At 48.3% G+C, this 26,722-nt stretch overlaps 1 protein-coding gene across 1 annotated transcript in view; it reads left to right on the top strand.

The window, feature by feature from the left end:
- The window catches only part of GPC3 (glypican 3), a 149,915-nt gene extending 123,545 nt beyond the window's left edge, over positions 1-26,370 (top strand). Inside the window, exon 8 of the mRNA XM_086756401.1 lies at positions 25,199-26,370. Coding sequence (XP_086612527.1) covers positions 25,199-25,374 — 176 coding nt within the window. The 3' untranslated portion in view covers positions 25,375-26,370. The remainder of the gene's footprint in view (positions 1-25,198) is intronic.
- The last annotated feature ends 352 nt before the right edge of the window (positions 26,371-26,722 follow it).

Raw genomic sequence — 26,722 nt, 5'->3', positions numbered from 1 at the left:
ACTGGCCTCAGTGCCAGCAAGGACAACAGCTGGAGAAATAATGACGCCACTTTTCCAGGTCAGTTTAGCAGGAGCATGTTGAGGGCAACCCATGGGAGGGGCTTTGCTTCGAGACAGGTTGCAAACCTGCTGAAGGTCCCAGAGTCACCCTCTTCTCTCCTTCCCACTGCTGCCCACGCTCATGAGCTTAGAGATGAGCTTTTCTGCTTTCTAGAGGACATCAGAATGCCAGTAAGGATTGTTTGACTGTAGCAAATGATTATTATTTCTGATCTAGGGTTGAGACACCCATGGTAATTTTTTATTAATAACTCAGGCTCATTTTTCAGAAGTGGTGTAGGTACTCAGGAGTCTGAAATTGCATTGCTTGAACAAGTCATGTCCTTGGTTGGTTTGAAAACCACCGTGAGGCACTCTTAGTGCTTCAGCGCAATGTTATTAATAAGGTAGTCCCTGGTCACCCATCAGGAGGAGAGTGCAAAGGACCAGTTGTGACATGGGCAGTGTCAAATGCCTTTGGCGTGTGCCTTCTCCCCGACCCACAAACTGCTGTCATCCTACTTCTGGCTCCGTGGAGCTCAGCAGCATCATCTGTTTTGCTCACGTGAGCAAGACCAGGCTGTCAGAAGCTGTGTCCGTCGTGGGTGAGCGGTGTCCACTGGACACGGGTCTGTGGGCTGGAGGCTTGGCCCAATTAATGCTGGTTCCAGTGCTACACGTTGCTCTTTGAGAGACCAGACAACTGAACCTGGATAAAATCAGCTTCACAGCTTTGAAGTTTAAGAGGCAAATTTGGGCTCTTAAATGAAGCACAGATGTTAATAAATTCCCTTCCATTGGTCTGGGATAATTAAAATATCTGTAATGAAGTGAGAGCTGAGATATTAAATGCCAGTTTCATATCAAAGATTATTGACACATTATGTAAAAATATATAAAATACATATATTCAAATACTAGATAAGGGAAAGAAAAGGCTTTCTAAGGCTTTCTTCCGATCCAGCTCTGAAAGAGAAATACAGAATTCAGAGAAGGATAAAATGTACTTTATTTCATCCAAGAACTAAATATCAAAGTGTACGTTAAGGAAATACAGGTGATCCTCATCGTCCTGAGTTGAGAGCAGAGATACGTGTTTCATTTTCCGTGATCTTTGTGTCACATCTTTATGCTATTTTTAATGTGTTTCTAATTTCCTCTTGTAGCCTTCCCCATAATATCATCAGTGATCTCTGAAGCTGGGTATATAATCCTCTCTGCCTTTTTCTGCCTTCTCTTGGCTAGTTTAATCACTGTATTGATCTCTCCAACAACCTGCCTGGCAATTTAGTCCTCTCTTGTCACTGTGGGATGTGAACGTGTAATAGGAAAAGAGGACTTGTCCTCCCTGTGCTGCTCTGCTGGAGTGTGTTTGCTGCTGCCGTTGCTGCAGGATGGGTAAATATTAACTTTAAAGCAGCAGTGGCTTTGGGGCATTGTGTTCCTGGCAGGTTAAGTCTTTCAGGTTGCTAAGAGCGTGAAGTTTGTCCAGCACAGCTTTTAGGCACCCGCTGGCCTCAGAGAACGTGAGCTGTGCCATCGTGGTGGCCAAGGAAACTTTCTGGTGCTTCCTCACTTGCCCGTGCCGTAATGCTCTTTTTTGTGATTTGCTTTAGAGCAGAAGGCGAAGCTGATCTGACAGTGACAGTATCCTATTTAGTCAGGATTGGATATAAACTGTGAATCTGTTCAAGTTTTATGTTGGAAACAAGCCCAGAAAAAGTTGCTGATGGTGTGGAAATACTCACTTTCAACATTTTTGAGAATGATATTTCTTTTTACTTTGAAAGGGTATTTTTCAATTAATTTCTTTTCCATCATATCATATCACATGTACATAGCACGAAATAAAAGGGACCAGAAACCATTCCACATTCCACCCCCCCTTTCCACAAATTCTAAATTTTAGGTTAGCATGCCGATTTGAAATGATGCCAGGTTTTGAAATCTGGAAACAGTTTACAAAATGAACTTCTACATTTAGTGTGGCTTTATCTCTCTCCTTCCCAAGGTGGTTACCCCATAATAGAGGCAGAAAGGACTGGGAGTGGCTGGGGTTGAGTTACTGACTCTAGTTTTATCCCGTGCTGGATGCTCTGCAGTATTAAGGCAGGAACACGACCGGATGGCTGGGGGGACGATGTGTGTCGTAGCAGTGGGCTCAAACCCAAAAACTCCTTTCGAGTGCGAGTGCCTCTGCCGACCCTTGGAGGCTTGCAGCTGGGGAACACAGTTTGGGTGCTTTGCTTTCCTTTTCTTAGAGGCTTTGCTCAGCTTAGGAGGAAATTTTCTTTGTCCCGTGGTAGCAGCGGAGATCTCCTCCCTTGCGGAGGGTTTCTCAAGCCTTGGAGATGGACTTGGTGATGCCTTAGGGTGGAGGAGGGCTGGATGCCTGGGACTGGTGCTGGGTTTGGCCGTTGGTTGAGTGGAAAAGTTGTCAGAGTTTTCCACTTCTGAGGTCTTTGCATCCCTTGGATGCAGTCGGAGTTTCTCCTGCTGGCCGGTGTGGGTGCTGCTGGTCCTGCTGGCTAACTGCAACCAGCTGCTTGGTACTGGCCTCTCCAAGATGTCCCCTCAGAAGGTCTTGAAAATGTGGAGACAAAAAAGGAGCAAAGGAGAAAAAAAAAAAATCAGTCTCAAATACAGACTAGTTTTGATTTATCGCCTGTTGTATAAAATGTAACCTTTGTTTCCTATTTATAATGAGCCTGTAATAACTGGACAGTCAACTTGAACTTTAATGATTTAAACATACTTGTAAACTGTCAAGTCAAAAGTTTGTGAGTGACTATAAACATATGTTGGTGAGCGCTATATGCTAATAAATTCATTATTATGTTGCCCCAGTGGGAAACACGGAGATGGCAAGCTTTTTTTTAATGATAGGTCTTTTATTGTTTGTCACATCTGCAACACATTAAGGATTTTGAAGGCAGAGAATGTTTACAATAAGGAGGAGGACTGAAAACCTCCCAGCTCAGAGAAGAGCTCATCCTGTTTGTCAATGGAGTAACCGTGGAGCCGGCACCCTGGCCGTGCAGCGCTAAAAATAGAGCTGTGTACACACACACGCATATATTTATGCCACACCAATGGCAAATCATGCCTGCGAATAAATTATAGTATTTTTCCCCCAAATTATGAGTCAGTGCAAATGTCTTCCAGGCTCTACAACGCCAACATGTACTCGCACCCTGCTGGGATCAGTCGTCCTACACTGGGCACCCAAAGCAAACAGAGCCCAGGGTGGCTGGCGCTTCGCTGCCGTTCCAGACAGCCACCCACTAATTAGCTCACCTCCGGCGTTCTTGCTCAAAATGCCACTTATAACTGATGAGCTCGTTGCCAGGAAGCCTGGAAATAAAAAATGGGTGCTGGGCAGGCTCCTGCGCCCGGCGGGTGGCTTTAGTAGGTGCTGAGGGAGAGGAGGTGCAGGCTTTTGGGGGGTTTTGCAAAGGTGGTGTGGCCCAGCTCACCTGTGCGGGGATGCTGGGCCCCAGGGCATCTCATTAAGCTTTGCTGGGAGGAAAAAGTCCTTTTTAGTGGTTGGAGCATCACCCGGGGAATGTTCTGAGCGATCCAGCAACCGGGGGGTTGGGAGGACAAGGGGAAGATTTACCCTTCCAAAATATCTGTGTTAGGCAGTAACAAAAGTTGTCTTGGGAACAGATGGATTTGGCAGAATTAAGTAGAAATAGTTTGTCCTGGGAAGGGAAGTTGGCCTCATCCCATGAGATATGTAAGGATAGATGTGTGCAATAAAGATATATAAAGATGGCTCTGCAAGTGAGTGTGTGTAAAACAGCTCCCCTGCCTGGCTGTTCCCGCTGCATTCCCTGCAGCCAGTTGTGCCTCTCTGTTCTCCCTTGGTCATTTCTGAGGGAGAGAGGGAGTTTGTAGGTCGAGCCCCTGGGGAAGCCCCAGGGTTTTCCTGCACCCCACTCGTTTGCTGCTCCAGCTGCTGCCGCATGCTGCCAGACCGGCCGGGTGAACTGGGCCTCTGCGCGGGTTTCCAGCAGTCCGTGCCGTACCCAGGCGCTGTATGAAAGTCAAGATCAGTGTATCCCTCAATTTACCCAGTTCTGTAACTCTTTAATAGCTCCTGCCTTGCTTTACCACTGGTTTATCTTCTCAGCAGGGTTGTTTTGAGAGCTCTCACCAAATTGCAATTGCATTGCTGCCTGGGCTGGCCGAGCGTGGTTTTTTCCCAGGTAGGAAAGCCCTTTATACGTGTTACAAAGACATTGTTGCTTCCAAAGGGAAATACAGGCACATCGTGGAGCGGGTGATGTCTCTGCCAGCCACCTTCCCGGAGAGAAGGGGCTGCCGTATTCGTGTGGCCATGTTGTGTGTGGGCACGGAGTGGGACCCCGCTGTTTTATGCCTTGCACCATATTTTACAAAGCTGCTCTGAACCCCTGTGATTTGCAACTTTCATCCTATTCTGCTTTTAAACATCTCCAAATGTCCCAGTAAACCACTCCATGTTTTGGAGGTCTGGGTGCTGAGATGTCATTCCCACAGCTCAGCATTTGGTAACCTTCCTCTCATCGCCCTGTTTTCTCCCAGTTCTGTTTCTGGAGGTGCTATGAATCCAAGCTCCTCAGGGGCAGGGAACAGGAGATGCTTCTGCTATGATGACATTTGAATTGCTTTTTCATGGGGTGCCAAAGGCTGTTCATTTTGGGGAGCAAACGGGTCCCAGTAAGTTTCCCTGCCATGGCGGTGGCTGTGCGTGGCAGTGCTGGAGGCCAGGCAGGGTTGTTTTGGGTGCAGCCCTCCTGGATTCTGCAGCCCATTCCTGTGGGAAAGTTTCCGTAGAGGTGGGTATTCGTGCTCTAAGAGGGGACGCTCCCAACCTGGGAGTGCTCAGATGTCTGCCAGGGCTCACTCTGTGCTTGTGCTGGGAGACAGACCAACAGCAGTTAAAATATTTACAAGATCGTGTCTTCCCATCCTTTATCACGGTGATTGCTTCTCTGCAAACGCCTTCAGGGTGCCCGTATCTGAGCTGCTCCTGTCTGCCGATACCGCTCTGCTCCATTTAGTGCTGGGTCTTGGGATGTTCATCTGTCTGCTGGTAAAGATGTTTTCAAATACCTGATTGACTTTTAAAATACTCCTTCCGCAGGTGGAAAATGTCCCCATCTGTGTGGATTTTGCTGATGGCATGGGGCCACATGGCTGTTGTGCCTTTCCGCTGTACAGCCTGCAGGCTTGGATTGTCCTACTGAACAATATCGTGCGTACGATATCAATATTTATTGTACGTGGTTCTGCTCAGCCTTCAGCAGAGGTGCCCTGTCTGGCTCACATGGCAGGGCGAGCCGTGTCGGTTTGACGCAGCGTCCTTCCCCTGTTTATTTCTGTTCTGCTAAAAGCTTTAGGACTTTTAACTATAATTTTTGTAGCAGCAACTTTTTTTTTTTTTCCCCAAAGAGGGTTCTGTTGAATGCTTGACTGAAGCAAGGATAGCAGGAGCATACTGTTTTACAAGACATTCATCCTGTCCTAAGGCAAAAAAAATGACAAGGCCAAATGTCAGCTAGATTATCCTGATGGAAGAGCTGGAATTGTACCAACTAAAACAGAGCAATAGCTTGATTATTGCTTTTCTATTTGGAGTGTTTGTGTTTGTTGAAATTTCTCCTTTTAATGAAGACTTGGTTGGAAGTCAAGAATTGTTTGTTACTGTCCACACACAAGCTAGAAGATGGAGAGGGAATCACATGCACCAGTTGGCCGAAGCTCTAATGGAGTGGCAGGTTCATTAATTCACTTTGACGTCAGCAAAAATGATTTTCTTTATTCACAGACCGGGGAAATTATTGGTGGCTTTCAGAGATGGGCTTGTTTATAGCATCCTTCAGCTGACTGTTTGTGCCGCTGTGACTCTTCCAGGCCTCACATTGTACAGAATGTGTTCATTTTGAAGGGTTCTTGTAGCTTTTGTGCTGTGATTTCCTCCCAAGAAACAGTAAGTCCACAACTGAAGAGCTAGAAATTCATCTGTCAGGGTAAGTTTGCACTTTGAGAAAAGCTACTTATGTGCAAAAACATCTATGAGATCAGCAAGTAAATCTACTGGACATATTAATCTTGTGCTTCTATTTTTCTGGTTTCAATTTTTCTTCAATTTTTTTTTTTCCACTTTTTCAGCATTGTGTTTACACGTTGCAGATCCAAGTCCATCTGAGCAATTTGTATCTGGTATTTTTAGGAACTGAATTCCATTACCTCAGTCCATTCAGACCCAAAGCAAAGAATGATGTACCAAGTTTTTTAAAGCAGTGGAAGGTGTGTAAATCCCTGATATCCTTGTATCCATAAATCACATGTATCCCATTCCCAATGTGAGCAGACATTGGCCTAAACCTTTCTTTTGGAAGCCCAGATGAGTGCAGATGAGGCTGGCTCTTGGGCTCAGTGTATGGTGACTGGGTGAGGCTGAAGGGCTGGAGATACACTGAAGGTCAGATGAGATGATGCTTCTGCTGTTACATGCACAAATGCGCAGAGGTCTTTGAAAATCTATAACCTCTTATCAGTCCCAGATGTTTATAGTGCCAGTCTGCTGACAAAAGGTTTGCCCTCTATTTGGGTGGAAGTTTGGATAAGAGCTTGTGTTATGCCAGGTCATCTAAGGAGATACTTTTCAACAGTATAATTTGGGAGCTGATTTGTCTTTAAATTGTTACTGAGTGCAGCATTTTACATGACTGAACGCATCAAAACCATTTCAAGTATGCAAAAATCTGCCCAGTTGCAATAGCGATAGTTATATTTATCTTTAAAGGATGAGGAATCTGTTTTTCTGTGGCTGAAAATACGTGAATTCTTCCCAAGCTGGGAAACGCAATTCCTGACTCGGATACAAACTTGCTTTTCTTTTTGTGCCATTTTTCATTGCGGAGAGACAAAATAGTTTAACTGTATTTCTTTTTAAGGGACCACAATAAAGGAATATTTCAGACAGAAGCAAACCAGGTGCTACTTGCTAATGGACCGACAAGATAACCTTACACTGATAGTCAGGGCATCGTATCTGCACAGTTTGTCGTACAAAGAGAGGTTTGTCTGTGAGCCTGATAACAATATAAGGCGTTGATTGACATTTCACATAGAAGAGGGTGCCCCTTTCATGAGTGGCTGGCTTTTACTAATGCCTTGCTGCAGGTAAGCTGATAAGAGTGATTATGGGGATGTAATAAATGAGGCTGTAGGGCGCAGCCCTGCTTGGCCTTGCAGGAGAGGGCTCTGGAGGAACATCACACAGTGGGGACACCAGAGGTTACATGGAGTCAAAGTCACAAAAAGACAAATTCATGGAACTAAGGTTCATTGAGCTTTTAGACACAGCTTGGCTGAGGATGAGCTTGACATGCATCTGCCCAGAAGGTGCTTAGGGGAAATACAACTATGTGAGAGATTGGAGACACAATTAACATTGGGCCAGGTGGCCCTGTCTCATTGAAAGGGTCCAGGAGAGGGTCCTGGGCTCTCAGCTGTGGCTGCTGCGTTGCTGTCCATCATCTTGCCTGGAGGGAGACGTCCAAGAGAACAGATGATGTTTCAGGTGGACCATGGAAGCCACCGCTTAGTGGAAAACTTTTGGGTACAATTTTCAGAGCACTCTTGAGCCCTAATGCAAAGATGGGAAATACTGAAATTCTCCAGACTGCCTTAAAAATCCTGACCTCTCAATTCCCCTCTTCAAATTTGAACAAATGTTTTTGGTTTTACATAGGATGTTGTGGTGATGACCTAGCAGTGTGAGTTGCAGTGTCGCATTATGGCAGCAACCGAAGGCTCTGGGGAGCTGGTGTTTACTTAGGTGTGGTTGAGTGAGGGCCTACACAGCAACCATCTCCTTACCTGGGATCCAACAGGTTCTTACTTGCTACAGACAGGAGCATCACATTCTTGAAAGTTAGTTTTTACATGTTTCCATAAGTATAAGTACATGTATTTATGAACTAATCAAGCCTGACTAAATGAAGCTGTGAGTTAAATACCTGGAAGATGTCTGGATCTTTCCAAACAGCGATACTCCCTGGAAAGTCATGGGTTGTAGCCTGGGTGGAGGAAAAGGCATTGCCTGAGTTGATGCTCTCAAAATGAAATCAATGGAGAGACCATGCTGGCCTCCTGCACGAGCTTGATCCTGGTGCCTGGCGCTGATTGTTGATGGTCTCCAGTAGAAGGAAACACAGACCTGCCCAGAAAGCAGCCTGTCTTTTTAGTCCTTGCCAAAAATATATCAGAAAGAAGGAAAGGGATGCTCCTCTGGAGAAATCTCTCAGGACTCATTTTTTTTTTAAGCCACATTTCTTTCCCTCTTCTCCCCACCCCTTGCTTTGCAAATGAAAATGGTGTGTATTTGAGTCTGGGCTGCAAATCACTCATCAGTCCGTGTATTACCAGGACACGATCCGTTACTGAGTCAACACTGCTCTGTGCACTCCAGAAACTGGGGATTCATCATCCATCAGGATGAAGCTCTCTTCAACTGCTGTGCATTAGCCCTGAACTGTGCGTGCACATCTGCCGGGGCCGACACCAGGAGTAACATGAACTGAACCAGGTGTGTCCGTCCAAGCGCTGGCTCCCGCGATTCCCAGGTGGACCTCCAGCAGATCCCCGACCCTTTGCATGGCTGGGATGGATGAGCTGTGAACAGGAGGAGAGATGTCCTCTTTCCCACGCGGTGGCTGCCGGTGGGCTGCTCTTTGCCTTCACCATCCATCCCCAGCCCCAGGGGTTTCCAGGGCTTTCATGGCTCTGAGACAAACCCAGATGGCTTTCTTCCATACCAACAAATTTCAGGCAGCCGAGTGCTTCTGAAGTTCGCTGGCCTTGCCAGCTTTTCTGTCTATGGTGCATCTCACTTGGGGCAAATGCGGCTTGACCCCAAGATTAAACCTCCCTTCATGTTGTTTTTAGGGCAGGTTGGAAACTTCCTTATGGGAGGGCTTTGTGTTGGAAAATACCTCTCTGCTGGAACTGGGATGCAATGAAGCATGCTGGAGTTTTGGATGGGATTTTTTTCGTTTCGGAAATAAGTTGAAACATCTTTCTCTGCTTTGCAGCAGGGAAATGCAGCAGCAGCCTGCTTGCCCATACTGCAAGGTAATGCTGTCAGCTTTCACTCCACAGTGGCTTCTTGTCTAAAAGTCTGCTTGAGATTACAGTTTTAATTATACCATGGAAAAAAAAAAGAAATCCAAAAGAACTGATTGGACTTTGTTGGAGAGGCATGTCAACTTGCCTTTTCTTTTCTTTTAAAGAGCAGAAAATTTGGCTGTGTTTTGCCTTTGTTCTACTTTGGAGCAGTAGCACATTCCCCATTTTCTGTGGGAATGGAAATCTGGCATTTTGACCAGCTTCTGTTGGTTCAGAAAATGTCTTCAATGGTATTTGGGGCTCTTGACAACATCTTGCTGTCTGTTCCTGCTTTTCCTTCGCTTTTTACTTCCCGCGGGACCTGGGTCGATGCTCTGCCCTTCCCTCCCGCATGGGGCTGGGTCTGCACCCGATGTGGATCTTGAAGGCAAACCCAGCCAAGGACATTACGTGCCAGCAGCACCTTCCCTTTCCTACACCTTCCTTCCTCTGAGGGCCCTTTCTCGTAGCACGTCTCTGGGGAGCTGGCAGCCGGTGCCTGAAGCGCTGCTTTGGGAGTGACTCTGCTGGGTGCTGAAGGACCCTGTGCTCTGCTGCGTGCCGCGGGTGCTGCTGCGTCCCTTGGCTGGCTGCTCCCTTGCTGGTTATATGCCATGGTGTGCAGGGACGTGTGTATTGGTGGCAGGTACTGCTGGCTGCTGTGGGACCTTGCTGGCTGCGTCAGGTTTGGCAGCTGGACAGACTGCCAGGGCGTCTGTCACCGTCTCAGTCCAGCGCAGGAGTCCCAGCAGGATTTCTAAAATCCAAATTACAACTGCAGTGTGATGCACATCCTTTTTCTCTTTTTTTTTATTTTTCTTTTCCCCCTGCTTCCTGTTTTAATTCAGCATCTTGCGTCTCTGTGAAATTGTTGGGCTCGAAGCTATTTTGGAGTTGCTTGTGTCCCATGGATACTGGAGACGCTTCCTGCATGGGGAGGCAGACATCTGCTGCAGGCTGTTTTCGGACTTTTTTGGGTTCGGTAGACTGCAGTTGGCAGGTGGGAGCCGGTGGTTATTATCAGAGTCTGAGTAATATCCTCTGCCGCCCTGGTAAGTCTCCTCCGGCTGCTCTGCAGCTTCGGTACATTCACTCATCCTGTTCTGGTTCTGTGTAGATCATTCCAGTAAAAAGTAAATTAAAAAAAAAAATTGTGTGGTCCCCAAAGTCATCACAGAACACAGCCTGCAATATCTCTTCCTCTTCCTTTGTCCACATAAATCATCTGCTAAGGCAAGCACAGAGAATGTGAAAGAATGCATTTGTACTCAAAATGCTCTCCTCTCCCCTTCCCTCGAAGGGCAAACTTCCCCAGTTGTGCTCTGCTGTCTGCTGCCAGGGAGCATCTGATGCGCTGTCACCTTTCATTTCCCTTCCTGGCACCTGGAGCTTTATTTTTGCCTTTGCAAAGTCTGAGAGAGGCTCAAGGTGCGCCCAGCCCGGGGCAGCTCACACGCGGCTGTGCGCAGCCACCTCCTCGCGGTTGCTGCGTGGACTGTCCATGGGTGCTTTCGCCAGTAGACCAATTTTTCCAAATGTGGGGCCGTTGACCAGTTGGGGGGAGGTCACAGCAGTAGTCCGGTGCTTTCGGGGCAGGCACTTGTCCCAGATGAGCAGGCTGTGCTTGGGGAGCCACTGTGTCCAGGTGTGAAGGCTTTGCATGTGCCACGTTCTCCTCCTGGGCTCTGCTGGAGCGTTCCTGCCCAGCTGTGGGCTTTAGTGGCAGAAAGCTTTGCCCTAGTGAGGTGGTGTGCATATGTCTGAGACAGTTTGGGTCTTTCAGGTCTTGTGGGGATGGAGGTCCTGCATCTGCCTTCTCCAGGCATCTCCTTGCCCTTTTTGATGCCTCCTTCCCACCCCCCGTTTGCTTTATTTACCCCAGAAGCATTGAGGGATGCTCTCCAGCCACTCCAGAAAATGAAGCTGAATGGTTTCTCCTGGACCCCAGACCACTGCGCGAGATTTGCTGACCCTCGTATTTCTAATGAACAAATACCAGCTCCTGGGTCGGGTTTTGATCTTGGAGGTTCAGCCATCAAGTTTGCTTCTCTAAATGCTTTTAATGGCAGCGCTGAGTGGCTGAAGGCAGCAGAGGCGGGACGGTACCATGGGCCAAGGTGAGTCTGGTACCACCCGGTGTCCCCAGCCACGAGTGTCCCCCACTCACAAATAATTCCGCTGAACTCAGTCCTGGGGTGCGCGTGGAGTGGGGCACCGGCTTAATTATCTTGTTACTGAAGTATCTGCTGGGCCAGACCCTTAATGCTATTAGCAGACACTAAATAGGTCCTTCTTATTTAGTGGCCTTAATTTATTAAATCAGGCAGCGATACTCTTGGAAAAGCAGTGCTGGAAAAGGGAGCAGAGCGAGCTGTAAGTTTCCAATTTCTGCTGGATCAGGCCCCTGGAGATCCATGTGATCCGGTGCATTGGAGGCAGTGCTATTGCGGTGACTCATAAACAGATGTGCCCAATTTACATTGCAGCTTAATACCTTTGTTAAAAAAAAAAAAAAAAGCTTTTTCAAGACAAATATGTTAAAGCAGATGTTTCCAGTAGAACAAATACTTGTGTGATTTACAAACAACTTCCCGCCGCCAGAACTCATTAGAAAATGTGGAAAAAAGAAAAATGGTTCTGTGTACCAGTAAAAATATAAAATCCGAAAATAAGGAGGTAGCAAGGAGGTGTTTCTACACATTGAACAAAAAGAAGTGCTGTGCTTGTGTTGGAAGCCAGAGGTTTGAGAGCGATTTCGGTCGCTAACAGCAGTAAGACTAACCCTGACCAGTTGCATGCGTTAAGGAGCAGAAACCTGCCTGTAAAAATACTTAACCAGCTCCTGTTATGTGGGATACGAGGGAACCGGGACCACTGTGTGGGATTGCCCGGAGGTTCCTAAATCACTTCCAGCCCATTGAAACCTACGCTGGGGGACTGGACAGCTGCAGGGTTGTGCTAACCCCAGAGCAAAGCAAGCAGATACAGCCCCTATGGCAATCCCTGCTCCAAGGGATCCCTCCCTGGGCATCTCCCCCTCTGCATCCCGCAGCTGGGGTTCTTTCTCTGCCTCTGCCTTGCCCTGCAGCTCAGGCTTTCTGGGGCTGTGCAGGTTTGCAGCATCTCTGCGTTTCCTCGGGGGGCTGTGCGGGGCTGTGCTCCTTTGCCTGCTCATCACAGTTTTTGGGAGGCAAAGGCAGGCATGTGCTGAGCAACTCTTGTCATCTCTGGTCTCTTTGGCCTTGCTTTCCGCCCGGCTCCGTTGCAGGGCTGCCGTCACGCAGTGCCTGCAAGCCCGGCACTCACGTTACCGACGATTTGGCACCCCATGTGCTCTTAATGGGTTTTCCAGGCTGCAGCTACAGCACAGCCAGCACTTTTTGTTAGCTGCAGGGACCGGCAATCCCCCTTCGCCTTCCAGCTCTCTGCTGCGCAGGTATCATATTTTTTTAATGCACTTGTCAGCTATTTCATCCAGGTATTTGTTGCTAAAGAAACAGTGACAGCGGATGTTTGTGGGTCTGCAGGCTGCTTGTCTAAATCCTTCGTTGCTTGGCACCTGGGCCCTGGGTGAATGTTCGACCAGCTTCTGAGGAGAAAGGAAATCCTCCAGACAGATGACCGCAGTGATGCAGGTTCAGCCCCTGCCTCTGCCTGCAGCTTTGCTAGAGCATCACAGGAGGCCTCTGGAGTGACCAAGGCTGCACGAGTACCATGCGATGTGAAGGATGCCAGCTCTACCAAAGCTGCAGCGAGGGCGGTTGCTGGGACATCTCGAAGCACCGGTGCGTGTTAGGGTGCCTTGCCATGGCTCCGCTGACAGAGCTGCTGGGGACGTTTCTTACAGCAGGATGGGCTGGGAGGATGGGCAGAAAAAGGCAACCTGGTCATCTTCTGCAGCCTCTCCCACCCAGGGAGGGGTGACGCGATGCAGTGGCCTGGCAGCAAGCAGCACACAAGGAAGGAATGAGGGTGACTCTAGGAGCTTCTGTTGCTTCCTGGTGTATGGATGCAGGATGTCTCATCAGGGCTGTTGAGTTCCTTGTTTGAAAAATGACCACTGATGCCAGAGACTTCTTGAGGTGTCCTTAGAAATAGGGGCTGAGCGGATGCACTGAAAGATGGCTATGGGACAGGACTGCTCCTTGCTCTCCCTGCTCCCTCATCTCTCTGGTTTCCATGCCTGGCCATAAAGAGTGTTTTCAGAGCAAAACCCTGAATGTCTGTCTTCACAGGGGGGCTTGCTGGGACATGTCTGGAGGAATTAAAAGCATCCCAGGAGGAGGAGGCTGCCACTGCAAAGCGACTCAGGTCACTCAGAGGTGCATTTCCCAGCTCGCCCATCAGTGCTCGTGAAGCCTCGTTGCATCCTTGGCTCAGTTTTAGCCATTAGTGAATGGAGGCTTGCGCTCGGTTCTCGGGGACCGTGAGCCTTCAGTGCTTAATTAATCTCTGCAAAGCAGAGAGTGTAATTAATGCCTGTGGTGTGCTTTGAGACCCCTGGGTGAAAGGCAGTGTGCAATGGCTGGACTTTGCCTTTCCAGACCGAAACTGCATGGCTGTCCTGGGATGGCCGCTCATTGTATCGCTGTGTTTTGGGGTGTTTTGGTCTCTGCCAGTGCTGTCTCAGGGAGGGCCATGGGCAGATGTAGCCCTGCCCATCATCTCTCCCCTCCGTGCTACGACGCTCCCGACTGGTTCAAATTCTCATGGGGACATGGAGTGGAGTGGAAAAAAAAAATCTCCCCTCACTCCTTAAAAAGTGAGCTATCAGGGACATCTCCATCTGCTTTCCTGGTGTTTCTACACAGGCTTTTGTAATTGGTTCCTGAAATACCTTTGGTTTTCAGCCATTTCTTTAAACAAAGAGGCAAAATTGTTACTAGTTGCTTAGTGCTGGTTTTAGATTAGACCATCTTGCAAAGACTAAGCAAACTGGGTAAAAAAAAAAGTGTGTATTTTGATAGCTTAAGGACAGCTGGGCAGATTTCCTTCCTGATATCTATAAAGCCTTTTTTTTTCTCACTGTCAGCATTGTTTTTGTGGGTGTTAAACATAAAGGAGAGGAGAACAGATTGCAGGTACGTTGAGTTCCAACACAATCAACTGTCATCATCTAAAGAAGACGCTTGTAACCAAGTCTTTAAAATTACCTCCTCATTTATCAATTGTCAGGTGTAAAACTGCACGCCGTACGGAGTTGTTCCCTGTCACACGCCGTCCTGACGCCACCGCACCCGCTCACGCGTTGGGTGATCTGCAGACGTTTTACACCACTTGCCACTGAGCGTTAACAGAAATAAATTAACGCTTTAAAAGTGTAAATGTTGTATTTCATAGGAGTCAGGCAGGATATTTGGAAGGGAAAGAAATGTAAATAGAACGAAATTCTTAAGCAAGATTATTGATATGACAGGACTAAAGAGCTTGGGATCCTGTGAAAAGTGCCTCTTTTCATCCCTCTAATAAGTCCATTACTTGCACTCAGGAATATTTTAAGGTCCTTTTCATGCTGAATCTGGAGTTGAGCATGCTTTGCATTTCAAGCTTTGTCTATGAATCAGTAGAAGCCAAAGTTATTTCTGCTTTAAAATAACAGGAGCAGGGAACAGCTAATCTCTTTTCATTCGGAGTCCTTACATTATTTTACTGGACAGAGTTTGTGTTGGCTACAAAACAGGGCATTCACAAAATCTATGAGAAGGAATTTAGTCTAAGAATGAAGCCTAGATTGCAGTATGCATAAAGACTCCTTCTCCTGAGGCCATTAAGAAATTCCAAATCTGAGCTATTTTGAACAGTGACATTAAATTAGCCTTGCTAATTCCAGTAATTCAAGCCGATAACTGAGTTTACAAATCTACTAGATGAGGCCTTCCCATAATTACAATCTCAATGTGCTTTTCAGCTAAGGTGAGTTGGCACAAAAAAAAAAGATAAATAAATAAAAGGGGGGGAAAATGCTTTTTCTGTTCTGGCTTTTGAGATGAATATCTCTAAAGAACAGTTAACCGGCTGTATTGCGCCAAAGAGACGTCCCCTGTCCTGGGCTGGTAAATTCATTTTGCCTCTGATGTGCAAGGGAAATGCAGAAAAGAGACTGGATTTTTCCCTGCTTTGTTTTTTTTCTGTTGTCTCTTTTCAAAGGAGCATTGATGCTGCTGGTGCTTGTAGTTCAGTTTTTAGTTGTTTATTTACAGGTAGTAACTCCTGCTGTGAAAAGAAAGTCTGACTGTGTTAGCCTCTTTTGTGGTGGGGGACACACACACACACACTCAACCTTTGGTGGCTAAATTAAAGTTAGAGCAGGTGGAGCAAGGATACAGAGCAGCAACTCCCCCTTATTCCTCTGGAGAAGAATTTAATTTCCAGATCCTAACACAGCCAGACGTTCCCAGAATGATGGAAAGGTTTTGAGGATTTGTTTTCAAAGCCATAAGGCACAAAACCACAAAACAAATACAAATTGAGCGCGTTATTTAAAAGGGTGTTAATTTTATTAGAACTGAGCTGAGCTAATGTAAGGGTGAACGTAAGTATTCACATCAGCACTTAACTCGGGCTGCAGTGTTCATAAAATGTCCTTTTGATCAGGCTGTAAGTGTTTTGATCCTTACTCTGTGAGCATCATTCAAAGTGACCCAATTGTAGCTCCAAACAGGCATCTGCAGCTGCAGAAATCCTTGAGCAAGAGCAGGTCAGGAACTGGAATGTGTGCTCTGCCGGGAATGCTAATATTGCAATCTTCTTTTTGTTTTTTTTTTTTTTTGGTTTTTTTTTTTTCCAAATAAGAATGAGAGCACAAAAACTCTCACGAAAATAAAAATTCCCAGCAGAAAATTGTCCTGCCACCATTGACTGTGGATCCTTGAGTCAAAATAATAAACAAAATGCTGATTTTAATCTATCGGAATAACAGTGGTGTGGCTGCTAAATATTTTTATATCATCGCCACGTGAGTGTTTGACCTTTCTCCTGTTGATAGCGTTGTCACCATTGGCACAGCCAAGTGAAAGATCTTGATTTGTAGAAGATCACCCTGATTTCAGAGGACGTTTTCCTGCTGGGCACCCGCAGGGCTGTGTGCAGCTCCTGCAGCTCACAAAACCATTGCACGGTCCCGCGGAGCCTCTTTGGAAAAGGGATGGACCAAAAAGTTTGCAGGAGGCTGGCAGGCATCTCCTCCTGTCCCTGAGGAAGGCAGGTTTCCTACCATGGATGCCTGTTGCCCATAGGCTCAGGTACATGCGGCAGGTAAAGCCCCAAAATAGTTTTTAGGGTGAAATCATGTAGATACAGCTGTGCTGTTTTGGGGGGCTGGAGGGAGCTGCCATTGCTCCCCGAGGCAGGGGTGATGGCCGGGGAGAAGTGTGGGGAGGTGGGGCAGGGCATGAGCCCCTCTCTTTTCTGGGAGAGCGGAGAGGAGGGAGGCTGAAATGCAATTCTTGATTTCCAGGAAACTTTTCTCTCTAATCTCCGTAATCTGTTTTAGAGAGGATTTTGTATTTTTCAAGGGATTTACAAACTGGATTACATAGCCTCTTTATTTTGATTTTCCACCGTGATTGTGACATTCCTGAGACTGAACTATGAGTGCTACAGATAGGACGGAGGGGGAGGCATTCATGTACTTGGACCTTGGAGCCCTCTTGCATTGTCAGCTCCTTGTTTCACTGCTCGGCCAATACCTGCTGCCTGCACCGATGCATGTGTCCCTGGTACAATTTGGATGCTCCTGTGTGAGCTGTGCAGCCCCGTCCCCAGTACCCTCCATCCAAGCTGACCTGGGGAGGTGACAGGTAGGAGCCTGGGGTTGATCTGCTCCCTCCCTTGCTCCCTTCTCCTGGGGCAGGGACAGCCAAGGTGATCTCCTTGAGCTCCACCATGGTCCAGCTTTGGGCACACCGGCTTGACGAGGTCCCAGCCAGAGGTCCTCAATCACAACAGGGAGCCCCTTGACCCTGGGAAAAGAGCAAGTGTGGTGAGATGGATCTGGCACAGCCCAAGCACTACAGCCACAGTGTTGGGGCGCTCAGCTGGGATGATGCTGGGTTTCCTGTTGGAGCTGCTACCACCGTCCAGCTCTTATCATTCGGCACCATTGTTCCAGCAATGCTTTGGGACTGAGGTTTGCTCTTGGTTCAGGATGGAGACAAGGAGCAGGAATCAGCCCCAGTTTTGTGTCAGATGTTATACGCACCCGGTAAGCAGCTGCGTTTAATTTGGGTCTGTCTTTTCCTGCAGCCGTTCAGCAGGCAGTGCAAAGCCAGCTCCTGGTTTCAGACTGCAGTTGGCTGTTCCCGGGGCTCCTTCCAGTGCAGGAACATGACCTGAAGCTGTTAAAAAGTTCCAGCCTATGAACCCAACCCTTCTTTTTTTTTATATTAAGTGGGAAAGTCAACTATGATGATGTTTCCCAGGGCCTCCTGCATTACCCCATTTTTATAGGCTGAAGTCACTTTAATGTTGTTTTAATGCAGAGCCAGGGTTTTATTTATTTAATTGTTTATTTTAGCAGCTTAATGCAATTAAAAAAGCTGGGTGGTGCTGTAGCCTCTCTCCTCCCTTCCCTTGGCAGTGCTCTCACCTCAACCCATGCTCTGTGCAAAGGTCCATGGGCTGGCTGGGTTCCCCAGCATGGGCAGGTGGAGCTTGCTCTCCATCCACACTGGTGATCCTGGATGGTGTAGGAGCAGAAAACCTTGGGCAGTTTCTCCAGGAGCAGAGGCAGGCTGAGCAGATGCGTGTGTACGCTAGCCACCTTTGATTTGTGTAAGGCAGTGATGGATGCCCAAGGATTTTTGACTGAGTGTAGATATTGTACAAAGTCCTGGTCCCTTCTGACTAAAGAGGCACATTCCTTGAAGAGGCATGTTGTCCTACTTGGAGCATGAGTGCCACGAACCCCAGTCTCCATGACCTGGGCCCTGTTCAAGTCTGTTTTCCACACACAGTGAGTCACAAAGGAAGATGTCAGATGTTCCTGGGTGCTGTAACACCACCGTGGGTTTTCTGATCGAGCATTGAGAAATATCCTTCTGCCTTCAGGGCTGCTTTTAGCAGCTGGCATCTGGAAGGCAGGGACCATTGCCGTTCCCCTTAGGACTGCGTCTTGGCAAGTCTTTCTAGTACATGAATATCACTAAGTGTCCTGAGCTTGGAGTGTTGAGGGCCAGCAAGTAGCATGCAAGAGCTGCCTGCCTGGTCATATCCAAGGGATATGCTTTAGGGAAGCAAAGGTGAAGGGGAAAATTTCAGTTTGGTGTGATGATGTTGTTTTCGGTCATTAGAGGAAATATGAAGCATTTCATTTTGCCCTGCTATCACTGGGAATGTTACCTCCCAAAATCAAGACTGTCCTGAGATGGCTCAGGTGATGGCAGAGTGATCAGAAGGGATTGCTTTGTGGGTTTAGACCTTGAAGGTCTCCAAAGACAGAGAGGGTGACTCCACATCTGGGTGGGCTGAGGTACATGGGGGATCTGCAGGGCCGTTGCTTGACCCAGTCCTGTATTTCTGCCTCATAAATCACTTAACTTCTATTCATACTCTCCTGTTTTCCAACTTTTTCTCTTTTTTCTTTCTTGACTCCTGCCTTTGTAGATGTTTTTGGCTGTCCATGTTTAGCTCCCTGTTTTTCAGTTCTTCTCTCCTACGTTCCTTTAGGTAGCAGCTCTTTTTCTGGGCAGTACAGCTAGTTATCAGACCAAGGCATGCTGCTTCATCATCGAAGTACAAAGACTCTGGCACTTCCAATTAATAATGCTAATGAGATTTGTTAATTTTTAATAAATTACATGAGCGCATTTTGCTAAACACATTTTTGTGGCTCTGCTCTGTGAGTACACTTCAGAAACTCTTTCACTTACTGCCAAAGGGAAAACGCTTAATGCAACTGCAGACGCCAGATTCTCTTCAGGGTGAATCTAGAGCACACCACCTCCGGCCAAGGTGGGATGGAGGAGTAGTTGCTTGAATTGGGGTCATGGTGCAGCCCCTCTGCCCATACCATGTGATGTCTTGGATTTTGGGGGGGTACTTTGTCTTTTTGCCCCATTGGAATCTTGAGGACATCCGTGGACAAAATTTTTGTGGTAATGCTGGAGGTTGGGGAGCCGGGGTGTGTGTACTGGCTGCCTCGCAGAGCTTGTGGCCAATTGCCCTGTGTACCCTGAGCAGAACATGGTTGCACCCCAGGCATGGGGCTGAGCTGGAGTTTCCTTGCCTCTCTATGCCAGATGACTGGGTCCCCCCAGTCAACCCAGTTGCCACCCTCCAGGTTGCTTCAATCCTGGGGGAACTTCCCTCAAATCGGTGCTAGTTTTGTGGTGGCGGTGCCTGCGATCTTTGGGTCTCACAAACACATGCTGCAGGCCATCAGCAGCGTGCCAGCAGCCAGGACGTGTTGAAGACACAAGTGGGGGAAAAGTCTTGGTTTGCAAATCAGCAATCCCAAACCCAGTTCCCTTGGGTTTCTGCCCAGGAAGTTGGTTTTACTGCTCGCTGCCGAGCTGCGCTGGGCTGCCGAGCCGCACCAGGCTCCCTTGGCCACGTTGCCAACGGCACTGAGATGGTGTTGAGCCAGGTTTTTTCTTCTTTTTTTTTCCAAATCCACATTGCCAAGAGCCACACCTCCTAAATTGCTGCGGAGGAGGTGCAAAAGCAGAGGCACAAGACCATGCACATGCTGCGCATCCATCTCGATGATCTTCCAACCATGCCAACACAAGCATCGCGGCCAGCCCCAGCTCAGCGCTTTAATTACGCACCGGCGCAGCCGCACCTATGGCTGGGCTGTTGTAGCTCGTTGCGCAAGAAGACAACTGGCAAACCTGTTGGTGCTCCAGGATTTTAATGGTAATAAGCCAGAGGGCAAAACCTCCCTGGTGAGATGAAACCATGCTTGGCTGGGTGTTTGGAAGAGTTTAACGTGTTTTGGAGAAGCAGAGGGTTGGGGATCCCGGCTCTCTCCACACAGTCCTGGCTGTGTAACTCCACAGATGGGTTCAGACATCATCTTTGTGGATGCAGAGGTGTGTTTGTAGTATGAGCTGCTTGCATGAGAAAGCCAGGTAACTGGAGGCTGAGGTGAGGAGAGCTTTTGGTGTTCCAGCAGGAAGGGTTTGGGATTAAATTGGACTGTTCTAGACTTCAGGTGCAAGCACCTGCGAGAGTGACGTGGTTGGTGCTGTAGAGATGGAGAGAGTTGGGAGCCGGGGTCAGGCAGTCTGGTCTGTGGGATGAGAAGCTCTTACGCTTCACCTTGTAATGAGTCAACAGATTGGGCTTGAATCAAACATCCCTCCCTTTAAGAAATCTAGTCTTGCTTTGGAGTCTGCTGCTGCATCCACTGGCAATTTGTTCTTCACACTGATGAGGCTTGCTGCTTAAAAAAATTAAGTAAAGCAGTGTGCCTCAGAGATTGTAATTCTTGTCAGCAATGGTAGCATGTGCTTTCCTAGACCAGTCCTGAAGGACACGCGCAAGCAGATGTTCACAGCTGACCATGAGAGCTGCAGGAGCTTGCCAAGCTGCTCTATTTGTCTCTGACATTTCTACTTGATGTATTTTGAGCTTATTGGGAACACATGGTCACGGTCCATTCCTTATCCCTTCACACCACAGAGTTTCCATCATGTGGAAACAAGGGCCATCACCACGTCCCCACGAGCGCTTTGGCCACTCGGCAGCCTCGTTTGGTGACCGTGCTGCATTAGGCACAATAGTTTTGCCTGTGGGGGGATCTCCTTCGCACCCGTTGCCGCTGCGCAGGGCACCGGAAGAGCTATGGAGTGACGCCACAAAGCGGTTTTCACGCATGGCTGCCCGTTGTGACGCTGTTGCTATATCAGGTCCACGGCTGGAGCCATCTGCCAGGGCAGGCTTGGCAGGCAGGCAGCCCAGATGCCAGCCTGGGAGATGACATTGCCTGGCTGCGGGCGCTGGGCAGCTGCCGAGCCAGCCCGCGGGAGCCGGGCACTGTCCTCTTGAGGTCATTTGCTGGAGTGACGTTGGCTTGGCCGTTCCTTGCTTAAGGCTGTGTTGCCCTTTTAGGGGTGAAAAGGGGTGCTTGGGTAGGCAGCGGTGAATTTGGCACAGGAACGGTTGCCGTAACGCTGCCTGCGTGCCAGTACTCATCCTCCTGGCTTCTTCTATGCCAGCTGCCGTGGGACTTATACCAACCTCCTCCCGCGTCAGCCATCGTTCGTAGCCGCCTCCACAGCCAGCATGGTGCAGCAAGAAGGGCTTTGTAATGACTGCTGCCTGATAAGCTCGCGTAGAGCCGGTACGCATAATTTTAGTCCTAATCCGCAGAAAAATGCCGCCGCTCCATTTTGCGGATGTGGAAAGTACACGGCGTTGAGCTGGCGGCAGGTTTTGTCATCCGCGCTGTGAGACCACAGGAGCTTTTGCCATCCTGGGAGCAGCAGCTTTGTGTTAGAGGGGCTTTTGTTACAAAAGATGCTTCCGGAGGGACCGGCTTGTGTTTGGCTGGAGACCTTTCACCAGCTGCGTGAGGACTCCGGGAAACAGCACGGCACGCTTGGCTTGCGTGGGGGGGTGGGGGGGGAAGAAAAAAAAAAAGCAGAGCTAATGATTGACTCTTGACTATTATTTTAAGGGGATTGTCTAATCCGCAGCCCAGAGGACAAGAAGGACCAAAATGAGTGAAGACTGAATATGTAATTAGTGCAGATTGTTGGTAATACCCTCTGGGCTCCAACTGATTATAAACAGAAACAGATTTTTCTCGTTCCCTGCCCCTCTCCCCCGGCCCCCCCCCAAAAAACCAAACCTTTTGCAGGCCAAAGGGCCACTTTGTAGCAGAAACTCTTGCAAATTAAGGGGATGATCACAGCTGGGGCAGTGGAGATCTTCACGCAGAGGATGGCTGAGGAGCAGGGAGCCAGAGGAACAGCGTCTCTTGGGTTATTTTCCAGCATAAAGGCAGAGTTTTGGGTGGAAGTGACCAAAATGACGTACGTGGGAGATGAGTTTGTGTTGTGCCGCCGGCCATCCGGCAGCTCGATCCCTGGTGCCGGGGATCCTGCTCTGCCGGTGCAGAGGTGGGAGCAGGAGGTGCAGGGATGCGGCAGTGACCTGGGCTAAATGTGGATCCTAACGAAGGGTGGAACCGTAATTAAGCCCTCTCAAGAAGTACCTGCTTAGGAACATTTGCTAATTTGGATTCCTGGATTTAAAATATTATTATACATTTTTAACGTTGTTATTGCCTGGACCTGGCTATCAGCTGCCTCAGGTCTGGTAGAGGCTAATATTTTTTTCCCTTCCCCCTGTGTACCAAAGGTCATTAGAAGCTAAGTGAAAGGGATTTGCAAGAGTTACAGATCCATTATTAATACAAAATAAAGGATGTATGGCTAAATCTGTCAAGCCTAAAAATACAATTGGGCACAAATAAGCCCAGAGAAGGAAACAATGGAAGGAACAGCGAGAACAAACGACACACCCAAGCCCTAAACGTCTGAAGCAATTAAACAAGGCTAGGAAAATAGCTCTCAAATCTCTGATGACAAGAGAGTTTCCATTCACTTCTCTGAATTTGGTCAAAAAGAATGAATGAGAGAATGGCCATTCCCAGTTGGGTGAAATTCTGTGATTTCAAAAATTGTCTTTACTCAGATTCAGGTGAAATCTCAGAATTTGAAAATTTCCCATCTAAAAGAATGTGTCTGAAGTGGTAATTCTGGCATGCTTTGGCTGAGCATTTCCAACAGGATTCAGCTGCTGCATTGCGAACCGCGCATCTCATAAATTACAGCATCACAGAATATGGCTTGAAATGGGAACGTCAAAACACTTTGTGCTGTTAAGGACCATGATGAAGCACTCTTTTGTTTCAAAGTTCTTTTCTGAGCTGAAGGCAAGAGTCGTTACTCAGTTCTCGTGGATTTTTTTAGTTTTGCTAGGATGTTCAATAAGAGAATATTCTTCCCCAAAAGCTCTGCCCAGCAGTTGCAGATCGCTGGCCTGGAAGCACGCGGGTGACTGATGGTACTGTGACCCCATGGGGCATCTTTTAGGCTTTAGGAGACTTTGGAGTGTGTGGAAACACCTTCCAAAACACACCGGGGCAGGCCGTCTGTGACCTGATGGCACATGGTACCAGCTGAGGACTCTTGTGTGAAACAGCCAACTGCAACGCAATCTGCTGTGATTTTATGAACTCAAAATCCCTTCACTTGTTCTGCAGAAATGAGCTTGGGAAAATAAGATGGTGCAGCCAGGCTGCTCCCGAATTGCCCCAAAGCCTGAGCATCGCTTGTGTCAGAAGGATTTATTTTTTTTCCTGCGCTTGGAAAGCAGCACAGGATGGGCAGAGGTGGCCTCTGGGCGCATCCCTGTCAGGGTGGCACCTTTTCCTGCTCTGCCCGTGGGTGTGCAGCTCTGGAGGACAGTGGCGCGTCTGTACTGTTAAGAAGAAAAGCAGGAAAGCCGTGGAGAAGCAGATCAGAATACCTGTGGGAATCTCCTGGAGAAGTCAGTTTACCAGGCGGGTTTTGCTTGCACCTGGCCCTGTGTGCGGATGGATATCTGCTCCCGTTCAGCCGTTCCTGACCCGCTTTGATGGCCCTGGCTGACTCACTTGTCATGCTAACGTTGTTACGCTTTTGTTTTGCAGTGTTTGGGTATTTTTGATTAAGAAATACTGCCTGTTTGCCTTGGCAGTGGAGCTCGTTGGATTGATGTGGCGTTTTTTAGCCGGAGTGTTTATTCAGTCGCTTGGATTCTTTCTCAGGGGTGTGGTGGGGTGGGATGATCCAAACCCGTCAGTATGCTGGTGATCCACGAGGGCTTGTGAAAGGCCTGAGCCAGGGTCTCTTCTGATGGAAACCACCAGGTTCCTCCACTTCCAGAGGCAAGGCTCTGGGGATGGGACGGACAGGCTTAACTGATTCCTGTCCGGGCGAGAAACCTGGACACCAGAAGGAGATGGCAGGAACATGAGATGGGGAACGAGGGACCCATTGCCTTCAGTCAGGCATGGGTGCATCCGCTGAGTCCAGATGTTCAGCAGGTACAAACACCCCAGGTGGATCTGGTGAATGGTGTCTTAAAACACCTTTTGCTTTTTGTTCTTGGCCCTGAGAATTGCTGGTTTTCTTGCCTTTCCACATTGTCTCTTTGGACTTTTTTATTCCTCTCTGTCCCAGAGAGACGAGAGCGACTGTAACTTACTGCTTAGCAGGTCCTTTGCAGCCAGTGATGGGTTGCTGCAAGCTTTTCCCCGGTTAATATCGTGCTCCTCTGCCAGGACTATAAAAACTTTTATCCTGGACATTTTCTTGGGTTGGAGCTCCCATGTGCTAATCTCAAAGTCCCTATGTTGCAACACCAGCATGCCCGGGGTGCGTGATCTGTTCACATTCCTCACTTTACAGCGCTTTGATGAGGTGGACAGGGGATGGGAAGTGCTGTAATGAGCATATTTTGCACACACACTTATGTAAGACTGCAGTGATGCAGAAAGGCAGAGCTTCTCAGGTCCTCCAGCCAAGGGGTATTTGGTGAGCAAGGCCTTGTGCCTCTGGGTTTGGGGGACTGTTGTGGATTTCCACACTCTTGCATGCGTCATTTCAGTGTCTGGGGAGCAGGCATGATTTGCATTGCTAAAGACCCGCTCTGAAGCTCAGGTGATTTTCTTTCTGCCTCTCCAGTAAGGCAGATTTTTGTTTTCTTACTGGAGGATCTTATAGTTGTGATTTTTGGTCTTTCCAAGCATAAGGTTTGGTGTAGGGTACTGGGAGGTGCTCTGGGACCGGGGCTAGGTGCAGGACTGACCAGATGGTTGCTGAGCTCTTGTGGCCCATCCGCCCCGCCACGATACCTTCGACTGCACTCGAACCCAGCTGTCCCCAACCGCTGGTGCGGGCTGTCCCAGGGACCCCAGTGCCAGTGAGGGTTGGATGTGCCGTGCCACGGGATGCCGGCATGCACCGCCTGTTATTAACCACCTCTCTCCTTCTGCTTTCAGAGCTGGCGTATGACCTGGATATGGATGATGCCTCTGCAAACAAGCAGCTTCTGAACCAGCAGAGCAAAGACACCACCGCGATTTCCAGCAGCGACCCTGGGAGCACAGTCCCCTGCCGCGGCCCTGCCACTGCCGTTGCCCTGGTCCTGCTGCTGCTGCTGGGCCACTGGCCGTGAGCGGTGCTGGCGGCATTGCTCGGTATCTCTCCATGGCTTTTTTTAATGAGGAAGACATTTGCAATGTCTCCTGAAATATGTGCACATTTCCAAAGACAGGGCAAATGACTTGAGTCAGTTTTATAAAAGAATATGATATCTTCACACCAAAAAATGCCCTAAAAAAGCCTTTGTTCATGGTAAACTAGTAAATACACAACAGTGCTTTTTAAAGATAATCCTGTTTAATATAAGGAGGATGATATTAAATTGTGTTCCTCACAGTTTTTGAAGACTGAGATCTCCGTTGCTGTTAAGTTGAAGACCATATTTCATCCTGAGTTGTTCAAACATGCATGGGGTACAGAACACCTACGATTTATGAAATACTCGCAGCAAATATCAGACCCCTGTTCCTAGTTGACTGAATACAGATTTTTGTCTGTAATTCAAGCAGTTTTTATACTTACTCCAAATTCAGGCTCACCCCTAGGAATCTGGCCAGGCACATGATACGGAAGATGTGTGAAGACAGGGGAGAGAGAAGTCAGGCATACAGCAGGAGGAAAGATGCTGCGGAGGACAAGTTGTGGTGCACTGGGATTGCTGTGGAGACATGCTCCTGTGGGCACGAAGCACACTTGCATTGTGGCAAGTTGCTGGTGATTTTGCTGCTCACCTCCCAGCCAGGTCCTGTGAAGCCCTTCAGTGCAAGCGGTTGGTCCACTCCGGCATCCCCGTAGCCCGTGCGGTGCCCTGGTTTTATTCTTCAGAAGCAAAGCACCTCCTTTCCCATGGGAAATCTGAAAGCACAGCTCCAGCCAAAGGACAGACAGTGTGGATGTACACGCTGTGCTTTTCGGGGATAAATAATGGGCGTCCAACACATTGTGCTACGAGGGAGGAAAAGAAAAGGATTTGCAGGAGCCTGAGGCAGATGAGACTCTTACTCATGTGTTTCTTTGCATGTTACTTTACTTAAGCTATCTCCAAAATAAAGGTCGATTGCTCTATAAACGGTGTGCTGGAAGTAGCCTCCTGTGTGCGCGAGGTGATGCTTTGCCTTCTTCTGGAGTGGGCAGCCTGGAAAGGCCATCAGTGCCTGGCTCGGGGCACCGCGGAAAGGCTTGGCTTAGCCTGGTTAAGGGATGGGCTGGGGCCAGGGAGTGTTTGGTTTGGTTTGGTTCCTGGCCAAAATGGTTACATATTTCTGGTGAAGATGCTGCCTTTATTAGGGTGATTGTATCTGCAGTATCTTAAGCTGCAGTGTGTGCCTGTATGTGTGCATGCACACACTCTCTCGTGTGCATGCTTTAAATATTTGTGTGCCTCAGACCTTTTTAAAAGCAACTTTGTGTTTGGGAGAAAG

The sequence above is a fragment of the Chlamydotis macqueenii genome, chromosome 11 (assembly GCF_036417535.1).
Source record: "Chlamydotis macqueenii isolate bChlMac1 chromosome 11, bChlMac1.mat, whole genome shotgun sequence".
Taxonomy (NCBI): Eukaryota; Metazoa; Chordata; class Aves; order Otidiformes; family Otididae; genus Chlamydotis; species Chlamydotis macqueenii.
This window is presented reverse-complemented; position numbering and strand designations above follow the sequence as displayed.